We start from the raw sequence: 11,380 nt of genomic DNA, 5'->3' as shown, positions 1-11,380 counted from the left end.
TACTCTGTAAGAACGAAAGCAGTTCACCATTTGCAACATATATAAAAACATAAAGATATTTGATAGAGATCAGTTTTAATTTTTTCAGCTTTGTTCGATATCAAGTAATTTTGAACTTTTTTAGGAGTCATAAACAATTCTAACTTGGATATTTTTTTAAATATAAAATTGACAACTCGAATACGGTGATCAGAAAAAATTTTAATATTGTTATGGTTTTGCATTTCAAATTCTTGAAGAGTCGGCGGTTTGTTATATATCTATATATGATATTTTATCTATCGGGAGTCGACAGATACTGCACAACTGATTTTCTTTTTCCCATATTAAATTTCTATCTTCCTTTGAAATATTTAAAAATTCAAAGCGAGGTTTCAAAATTTGATATGAAAATCTTACCAAAGTATCTGCTAAAATAAAAATATCAAAGACTCGCAACTCTAATTTTAACTGTTCTATATTTTCACAAGTATCTCTTGTGTTATTTAATTTTTCCCACAAATTGTCTCTATGAGTCTTTTGTAAAATCGAGATGGCATTTTCAAAACAAAGAGGCAATTCGTTTAAAGGATTTTTTTGAAGACTATCTATTGTGTTTTCATAATAAAACACCCACTGTGTGATAATATTTCCAAAAATATCCAAGCCAAAACATTCTCTTGCTAAACTTTCATTTACACACTGAATAACAACGCTGTGGCAATAATAACTTAATTCTGATAACGGCGTTATTGTATCTGAAGCAATGTTATTACTTTGTAAAATAGCCGTTTCACAATCATAAGTAATGAAAAACGGAAAACAGTTTCGACTTTCTCTAATAAATTGATCTTGTGGCTCGTAATAAGTCCTTTTGTCATTATAAATAAACTTGTCAGGAACGTAAAAACCTTTGCAAATTTTTTTATGCGAATTTTTTGCTGTAAATTTTTGTCCGCACTTCTCGCAGTGATAAATTCCTTTTCATGGAAAACGTATAATTTTCGTTAAGCATACTTAGTGCGTGAAAGTTATTCTTGTTTTTAACTATGCAAATTTTAATGGTGTTGTCAGCATTTTTTTTTCGTTCGCTTTTTCTTATGTTCGATTTCTGAAAGAAAGTCTTTGTAGGGATTTTGGTCTTCTCTTGTTATATTTGCACTTTGAAATAATTTCAAGTAATAATTCCAATTTTTTTTTGTATTGCGATTTTAATCGAGGATGTAAAAGCCGAACTCTTTTTGTTTGCTTTCTCAAACTAAAAATTTTAAAATTTAATTTGTCAAAAGGAGGTTCGTGAAATATTTCGCAAAAATTCTAAAAGATGTTCATATGTCAGTATTGTAACATTTATTTTTTAAAGATTGCAAGGCCGAGTACAGTGACCATCTTCGGTGTTTTCAAATAAAATTTGATATATTTCTCTGCTTCAAGAACGAAAATCCGAAACAAGTCGTTTTCAAAGAATTAAGATTCCATTTTTTTAAGGTGTTGGTTTTCCATTTTCGAATTTAACAAGCCGATCATTAACAGCATAAAAACAAAGACCCGAATCAAATAAACTGCTGTATCTTAAAAACATTTTTTTTTTCTGATTATAATTTAAAACTGTCCACGTTGTCGGACGACGAAACATTCCCGTCGTCACGTGGACGATTCCATTCTCCTTCCCCATTCGTCCAATGTTTTGTCTTTATTTTTTTCATGATATTTTTCTGAAATATGGACTTTTATTTTTTCATAGTGTTCAAGTCGTTTTTCTGAAATTTTGTTTTTATTTTTTTCATAATATTCAAAAACGGCTTTTGCAATTTTGTCTTTATTTTTTTCATTATATTCAAGCTGTTTTTTTGCAATTTTGTTCTTTATTTTTTTCATAATATTCAAGCTGTTTTTTTGCAATTTTGTCTTTATTTTTTTCATAATATTCAAGCCGTTTGTTTGCAATTTTGTCTTTATTTTTTTCAGCATCCAGGCTGTTTTTTTGCAATTTTGTCTTTATCTTTTTTATAATATTTATGGCATACATCTGCAATTTTGTTTTTTCGATGTTTGCAAAACTTCTTTTCATCATTGTCTTCTTCATTCATTTTTCTTTTTCCAGATAAATTAAAATTCCTTAAGTTTGACATTGTGGTTTCTGATGATTCGACTTAGACTTTTGACTTTAAAATTGCATAATCTGATGATGCGCCATTGACTGTCATTCTTCTTAAATATTAAATACAGAACGGATATTGTTATCTTTAATATACTGGAAATTTACAAGTCCTGTTAACGGCTTAATGAAATAGACAGGAGAATGTAGCACCTTTTTATTATTTTGGACCAACCGTTATCGATGGTTTTGGCACATAATGTCACAATATTAAAAGCGATAAGAAAATTTTGAAATACTTCTAATAAAGATTTGCATTTGTCAAGTTCAATTTCAAAACCGTGTTGGGTTTTTTCGTTGATATGAACAACAATGTCATCAGGTGATTGAAGTTGATAATTCAATTCTTTTTCTTCAATGACATTTTCCGTTCTATAGTTGTCCATGATGTAATAAAAGTATTCGCTATAAATGTTTCCATTTTTTAAGGTTTCTTCATTTTTAGTTTCTTTGAAATTCATTGTTTATATCTAAAAAAAAAAAATTATTTTACAAATTGTTGATAATAATCGTTAACAAGTTGATTAATCTTTATATTTTTTTTCAAGTTGATCTTTATTTTTATGCAAAATATAAACATCGTTTATATTGCAAACTCTCGACAACGAACGAATAAAGAGTAGGGTTAAATGCGTTTTCATTAAAATCAAAAACTATTTTTTTCATGGTGCTTCATTGCGCTTTGTGTACGGTTAACGAAAAGGCTAATTGCAGCGGAATTCCAACACGAGAAGCAATGGTCGAATGGACATTGTCTAAAATATCTTCATTCACCGCTTCAATTTTAATTTCACTATTGTTCATCAATATCCAATCCGTCATTTTCAATTTGAATGACTTTTCCAATTGCACCATTACACAAACCTTCTTCGACATTTATATTTTTAATCAGCATAACAATCGCATTGACTTTAACGGTGAGAAATGTAGGAATTCGGAATAACGCCGTCGCTTTTGGATCTCTATGCAGATTTTGGAATAAAAAGTAAATTCTTTATATTTAATATCTTTCATTTTCTTATGATTATAAAATTGAACAGATAAATTTCTAAAAAACAAACGCGTATATTCGTCGTTGATTGAATCCTCGTTAATAAAATGCCTTTTTGTCAAATATTCTATCGAGTCGGCAGACACTTGACCTAAACGTAACTCGTTGAGCACATTGAAAAATTGCAAGTCGTCTTTCTGTCTAAAACACGTTGTTAAATTGAGCACTTTTACAATATACTGTTTCCAAATGGAAGACTGAAAAGCATAATTTCCGACAATGGGTTTTAATTGATAAAAATCACCGCACACAATGACTTGGATCCCTCCAAATAACTCGTCTTCACATTTTCTAATTTTACAACGGAATCGGTGCAATAAATCAAAAGTTTCAGCGTTTATCATTGATATTTCGTCAAATAATAATAAGGACATCTGTTTGTAACCATCTTTTGTGTACTTCTGGATGCATGTACCGAATATAATAATCATCACTTTTGGTGCCAGTTTCAATTCCAGCAAAAGAATGAACGGTATTTCGTTTTTAGAAATAGGCGGCTATGCCTGTACTTGCTGTGACTGTCATTTGTTTATAAATTTGGTCACTTTTGGCAATCGCATCATTAAATAACTTTTTCCACAGCCGGCTCCGCCTGTTATGAAAAAATTTTCTCCGTCATCTAGCCATTTAAGTGCTAATTTTTGTTCACTTGATAGTTTCATTTTTTTTTAGTTGACTAAGCCATACCATTCTGAAACGTAATCAAAAATAAAAATTTTACAAACCATAAAAAATACATGATTTTATCATTGCAAAAAAGCTTTATTATTTAAAGAAGACAAATAAGCTGTCAAAAATATTATTTCTTCTGGATTTAGACTTTTTGTATAAGTTTCAAATTCTTCCTTCGTTTGACAATTGATTACATTTTCAATAATTATTTGTTTGTTAATCATCTAAAAAAAATTAAAAATTATTTAAATAATTATAAGCTAAATAACAATATACAAATAAACTTAGTTGTTCGTTCCAATTGGCAATATTATCGTTCATCTTGGTTAAAAAATTACATTTTTCAAAAATTTCCGAATTATAAAACGTATAAAAATTGTCAAAGTTTTCATTAAAATAATTGCCAAAATTTTCTTTTATCGTTTGAAAAACAATCCTTCTTAAATTTTGCGGATATTCGTTAAAATCAACAACGTGCATGAAAAAACTTTGCCACGTGTCTTCGTTGTCTTCACACAACAGCATGGAAACTCGAATTTCGTTTAATGTAGCTGAGCAAAAGCAATTTTGTTCGTATAAGAGTCGCAAAATTGTTCAATTTTTCTTCCGACATGTGATATGGAGAAGACACATTATTTTTATAAAAGTCAATAAAATAATCAAAAAATTTAATCATCAGCACCATTCAATATTTTTAACATCTTTTATTATTTCATTTATTTCAGTCAACCATTTTTCTTTATTTTTATAATTGTTATAATAAAAATAAAAAGCATCAAAACTTTGACAATAATAAAACGGACAACGGTTTTTAAAGTGTTGTAATAATATCAAAATTTCAACATTTGTCAAATTTAAACATTTCATTTCGAGAGTAAATAATTTAACCCAGTCGTCAAAATTTGAAATAGAAACTTGATAAATGTCCGTGCTATAATTTTCTTGTAAACATTTCAAAGCCGCCTGTTGAATAAATTTTAAAGAACAAACTTTATTAAATTTCCAAATCATTTCAACAAAACTGTACCGTTTTAAAACGATCATTTTTCGACACTGACAAAGACATAAACAAACAAACCAATCATGTCATATCAATATCTTTTATGAATTGGCGACCGACAGGTGTATTATTAAAATTGCACTTTGATGGAAAAATAATTATTAGTATAGCCATTTTCTATTAACTTTTCACAATGGTAAACCCTTTTTTGTTTTCAAAACATATTCTTTCTTTCGGTGCTTTAGAGAACAATTGATAACTTTTATTTTTGCTTGACTAAAAAAAATTTTTTATTATAGATACATATATTAAAGATTAATAATGTCGTTCATAATTTTACAATACATTAAATACAAATCATTTCTAACAAATTTTTCAAACTCGAGTTTACTATTTTCTTCAATCATTTTGCGATATTCTCGACACGAGTTTTTAAACTCGTCAATTTTCTCTTCTGGAATATCATTTTCTTTTAACAATATTTTTTCGTAAGCGTACAAAGAATAGTTTTGGAGTAAATCTTGATTTAATTTAATACTTCGATTATATTCCACAATAACATCATTTAGACTTGTTAAAATAATATTTATTAAAGATATTCCGTCGTGGTCAAAGTGCTTTTGCACTTCAGATTGAATATGACCTTTTACACGGACATATAATTCTCTATTATCGCTTTTCTTCTTCACCATATCGTCTTTACACTCGAACAAACGGACAAACGATTCATACAGTTCAAAGTTTAACCAAGCAAGATTTCTCCAAGATTTAGATTTGTATACTAAATTATATTGTGACATTCTAAAAACAATTAGAAAAAAAGTTTTATAATTGATCCAAGAGCAGATTTTATTATTTTTTTATGAACTAAAAATTTTTCTTTGCGTGTTACATAATTAAAATCTTGCAACATTTTGTCCTTTAAGTCGTATTGAAAACAGAGCTCTAATATTTTGAAATGGCAACATCCCTCTCTTTAATAAATTTATTTTCTTCATTTATTAAAATTTCCAGTTCCAAAATGGCTTTGTGACATTTTTTAATTATTTTGAAAATGCAATCCATGTACAATAAACTTAATAAATTTTTATCAATGCTCTCAATATCGTGTTTTAACTCCATTAAAATTTTTGTTATTGTACCAGAGCTCCATTTTGTTTCCCAGTCGTCTTTGTCAGATTCTCAAAATTTTTCTAATTGTTTTGAAATGTTCATAATGTTTTGGATTTTCATCAAAACGCGGTTCCATATATACAAACGTTCACATTTATGTTTTGCCCATTCCACGTTTTTATTAAAACTGCATTCTTTGCCAGAGTTGTTTCTACTGTTGCATTTCATTTTTTTATATCCTGAAAAAATTTATTCTTTATAAAATTGTAATTGTTTATTTCTGTCAAAATTCGATATTACAAATGTATTCCTTTAAATTGTCGCAAAGTTTTGACATTCAGTTACTTTTTTTTATACCTGCCGACTTTTTTTTTTAAATTTTTTATTTAAAAATTAAAAAACAACTGTCAATTTCAGAAAAAAAAAAAAAAGTTAACGAATAAAAAAAATAAGCAATGCTTGAAAATTTTGTGTTCTAAAAATCAAAAAAAGTTTTATATGATATTTATTGTCCAGTCGATCCAAATCCTCCAACTCTTTTATTTTCAATAACGGCTGATGCTACATGAAACAAAGATTGACAACCTTCAAATTCAACTTCAACCTTTTGAGCTCGAACAAATGGTACAAATGTGATTTGAGCAATAAAACTTTTTTTTTCGAAATTATAAGGTTCTTTACTGTTATTAAAAAGCATGACTTTTATCTCTCGAGTATAATCAGAATCAATGATGGCAGGCGAGTTGAATACCACTAATCCATATTTTAAAGCAAGACCTGATTTTGCAGTTATAAAACCTTGAATATGGTTATCCATTTTAAATATAGAAACTCCAGTCGAAACAAGTTTTTTTTCAAATGGTTCAAGAATAACTTCTTGCGTACTTCTCAAATCAAGACCGGCGCTACCCGAAGTAGCATAAAAAGAATGGTTTTCCAAATCTTCAATCAAAACTGACATCTAAAAAAACATTTAAAAAACAATGTATCTAAAGAATTACATTTAAAAAAAACATTTAAACTTTTAGCGCATACATACCTTTCAAGCTAACTTGCTCTCTGTTTTTTTTTTAAACTAAACAGTTCCTTTTATACTCTTTTTTAAAGCGAAAAGTGCACAAAAAAAACGTCATCGAGTTCAAAGTTCAACAATCGTACGTTGCTTATTGTTCGAAAAACTCGTTTTATTCTTGTTTTTTAATCTTGAATTTTATTTGTTTAAAAAAAAGAAAAACAATGAAAAAAAAACGTATAAAAGAAAAGTCGTTTAAAATTTTTTTTCATTCAACAAAAAAAAAATGGCTAGCGTTGATTTTGAAATTACATATTGCAACGACAAAAGTTATTTGAAATTTGGTGATTTGGCTGCAAATACATTGTGGCTTTGTGACATTCAACGAGAGAAAGATGTCATTGCTGGGCAATATTCAAAATGCCCGGTAAAACCTGTCGTCAATCTCATTTTACAAAAAACGAAGTGGTTTATTCTAATCATAACGACGAAGAATGGATATTGCTTCCTGAAAAATACAGGCAGCAATGCAAAAACAGAGAAAAAATTCATTTTCTGTATAGAGCAGAAATAAAAACGAGTAAAGATGACAAAAGTTTTTTAAATAAAAAAGGCGGCGAAAACAACTATCAAGCGTTTATACATCATGCGCAAAGTAAAGTGACAAAGAAATTTTTGGAAAATTTAATGAGCGATTTGGAAATTATTCAAAATAAAGCTTATGTGTACGCGTTCAACGTTACGAAAATTTATAAAGAAGTTAAGTTTGCCAATTTTGCAATTAGAATTGCAAAAGACGACGAAATGTTTCATTATTCAGACTCAAGATTTGGGCTGTAATTGAACCTCCCGATGATGAACGTCATATTGAAAGAAAAAGGTTATCGTAATTTTAATCAAAATTTAAAAGAGCTGAAAAGAAAATGCCATTCAAAGAAACTGGCAATAAAAAATTGAAAAAAGAAACTGAAGAAGAAGAAGCTTAATTTTAAACATTATTTAATTATTTTTTTTTTTTTGAGATATTTAAATGTATTATTATTAAAAACTTGAAAAAAACCAGTTTATTACCAGAAACATTGTTTTTTTTATTCCCTTAAAAGGTAATTTCAATGGGTATAAATACTTTGAAAATGTTAAATTACAGTCAGTTTTAAAAGAATGACGAGCAAGCAAGTCGATCAATCTGTAGAGAAAGCCTTACAACTGTTTTATCCAAATAATGAACTACATCCTATACTTCAAGAATTTCATCATTTGGATCACACGTATGAAGATTGGCTTAATATTATAAAAGAATATTTAACAAAATGGAATCTTCAATTAAATTTACCCGAAGAACAATATTCGGTTCTTTATCATGTTTTTATAATGAAAGATTATAATAACAATATAGACTTGTTTGCAAATCTTTTAGAGAATGCATGTCATTTGAAGAAGAAAACGCTTAATTGGACTCGGGAAATGTATCAAGTTTGCGCTCTAATAAATGAAACTTTTTTAGAAATTATCAAAAAGGAATCAACACACCCGATATATAAATTGTACAAAGATAAGCTGGTATGAATTTATTGCAAATTTTAATACTTTAATCTGAGTTCGTCTACATGTGGAAAAACAAATTAAAACTTTCTCTCAAATATTACTTTTTGTTTCCTTATTTGATTAATAATCATGGTGATTATTTGAATAACCATTACCGCGATTATGAAGAATTGCGAAAAAAGTACATACCTTCAAAGTTTACTCTTCAAGCCAATTATACCCGTTTTAGTTTTAATGACAAACTCTTTCACAATGGTTATTATACTATATACACGCCTATTCGCATTTATGATTATTTTTCAAAAACTGAAAAATACAAAATAGTGCAAGATAAAGTTTTAATTTACAAAGCTATTAATCAATGTAATTTTTACCACAATTCGCCAATTGAATTGTTTCCGCAAGCAAACTGGTTTTGATTTTTTAAAAGAAATTTTACAATATCTGCTATTCTTTACAAGAAAGACGACAAACTTTACGATTACTTGAAGCATAAAGAAAGAAATATTGCAAACAAGGAAGAGTTGAAAATTGTCTTTCACTCTATAAAAAAGAAACATTTGTTATTTTTTAATTATATTATATTTGAAAAAATTTTCATTTAAAAAAAAATACATTTTCAAAACATGTACACGTATTCTTATTTTTACAGTTGTTATCCTTTAAAAAGTTTAAAAATTCTAAAATTGTTTGATGAATTTTCATCTATATTAGAAGTAAATCTTGCATGATAAGAACAACATTTTGGTTTCATATTTTGAACAGTGATGTAAATGATAATTTGAAATGTCAAATGAGTATAATGATATTCACATTTTTGTTCTCCATACCAATAACGCATATTTTGCACTTTTGGAAATTTTAAATAATTCAAGTCAAAGAAATATAAATTGAGATTTAAAGATTTTAGAATACTTTTTTCCATGTCTCCTCCTTTAAACAATATTAAATTGTTTGCATAATTTTTAAAAATAGTTAAATATTCGTCAGTATTACAACAAAAGATATGTTCGCCAGAAAAGGAATTATCAGGTTGATAAGTTAATCCGTGAATATTACGATTGCAAAAGTTAAAAGTACTTTGCTCCTTGAAACTTAATTCATCAAAAGGTACACATGGCCAAATTTGAACGTCATAAATTTTGTTTCCATTAAACATTGGAACACAACTCTCTTAGACATCTTTTCCCCCATATATGTCGTTCTGTATTTTCAATATATTCGACATCCATAAACCATATCTAAAAAAAAAAAGAGTAGTAAATCATAAATAACCTCTGTTTCTTTGAAAATTACTTTTACAAGTATAAAAATGTAAAATGTGTTTAAATTTTAATTTAAAAAAATGGAAAGAGTAGACAGTATAATTAAAAGAATTCACAACAACTGCGTTGTATGTGCTTTAGACGAAGTGAGTAAAAGATACAGCCAGTTTAATAAATCGTACTCCTCTCCACATTCTCCTATATCAGATGATGAACATACAAAGATGAATACTTGAACCAATTGCTTCAAAAATATTAAACTCCAAACGAGCAAATCTTGATTCTCTAGCTCAATTGAAAAATGTTTCAATAATAGCAATTTTAAACACCTTTTAAACGAGCCTCAGCTTTGCTTTGACCATCAGAATCATTTTGAAAAATTAAAAAAAGACTATATGGATCAAAAAGACTGTATAGCAAAATATTATCATTCAAAACTTGTAGTTTTGGTCATGGAATCACAACCTAATAAAAGCCGGTTTGAAGCAGAAGGTGATCAAACAGACGGTTTTATAGATACGTTTAGTACAAAAAGCTGCCAGCTGCTTCAACTCTAATTAAAAAACTCGAGGCAATTTTGGCGAAAACAAACTGTTAAAAAAAGCATTGACGGAATAATAAAAGAAGAACCTACTATAAAAAAACTTTATTTGTTAATATTTTAACATGCTGTTGTAACAATATTTATTTCAAGTTTTTTTAGTATTGAAAGAATAATGTGTTAAATGAGTCTTTAATTTCGTATTTTTCTCAACCTGCGTATAAGAATTATTTTAAGGTGTATGGCTTTGACGAATTAAGTCGATCCACAGCCCATATCGACATTATTAAACGCATGAACAAAAACGGTTCTTTTATTATTTATAACAATGAAACAAGTAAAGAAGATGGTCAACACTGGCGAGCGCTGATAAAATTGGATGACGGTCATTTTTTTTGCTTTGACAGTTTAGGTCCAAAGCGTTCTTCGTCAAATTCCTTTTCATCTAAGATATACATTTGTTTGAATCTGTAGAACGAAGTTCAAACAAATTTAAAAATTAATACCTTGAATATAAATTATAACGAAATTGGAATTAATTCTTATATAAAAAAACACAAAACATTTTCCGTACGAGTGGACACTTCATAATAAAGAATTTTATTGGTTTACACATTTCATCTTGAAATTTAGCGCAGAAACTGGACAACAAAATGTCATGTTATCTTACAACAAAAATTGCTATCAATGGAATAACAGTAGTTTGTGTGGCGCTTTCGCGGCATATTTTTTAACAATTTTATTTAACATACCTGATTACAGATATAGTTCATCATTTTACATACCTTTACTTGACACTTTGTTAAACCGTAATTTTTTTTAAATTTCTGAGATTCATAATTCTTAACAAATTCTGCTAAAGATGGCTCAATTCTTTAATTTTGTAAAAAAGAATTCTTTCCTTATCTTGATGCAACAGCCAAACGACTGTTTGAAAAAGACGTCTTGTTACCTTTATATTTCAAAAAACAAGAAAAACTGGAGCGAGACTCGCTGTCGGCTAAATCCAAAGACAAAACAATTAATCGTGATATATATGAAGCA

At 28.0% G+C, this 11,380-nt stretch overlaps 1 protein-coding gene across 1 annotated transcript; it reads right to left on the bottom strand.

Moving 5' to 3' along the window:
- Positions 1-6,478: 6,478 nt before the first annotated feature.
- On the bottom strand, positions 6,479-6,934 carry LOC136082710 (deoxyuridine 5'-triphosphate nucleotidohydrolase-like). Its single transcript, XM_065802130.1, has one exon. The coding sequence runs from the start codon at positions 6,932-6,934 to the stop codon at positions 6,479-6,481; it is 456 nt and encodes a 151-aa protein (XP_065658202.1).
- Between the last annotated feature and the right edge of the window lie 4,446 nt (positions 6,935-11,380).

The sequence above is a fragment of the Hydra vulgaris genome, chromosome 07 (assembly GCF_038396675.1).
Source record: "Hydra vulgaris chromosome 07, alternate assembly HydraT2T_AEP".
Taxonomy (NCBI): Eukaryota; Metazoa; Cnidaria; class Hydrozoa; order Anthoathecata; family Hydridae; genus Hydra; species Hydra vulgaris.
The sequence above is the reverse complement of the archived record's forward strand: the minus strand, read 5'-3'. Positions and strand labels throughout refer to the sequence as shown.

Coding starts and splice junctions, on each gene's coding strand:
- LOC136082710 (XM_065802130.1), bottom strand. CDS start 6,934: ATGTCAGTTTTGATTGAAGATTTGGAAAACCATTCTTTTTATGCTACT.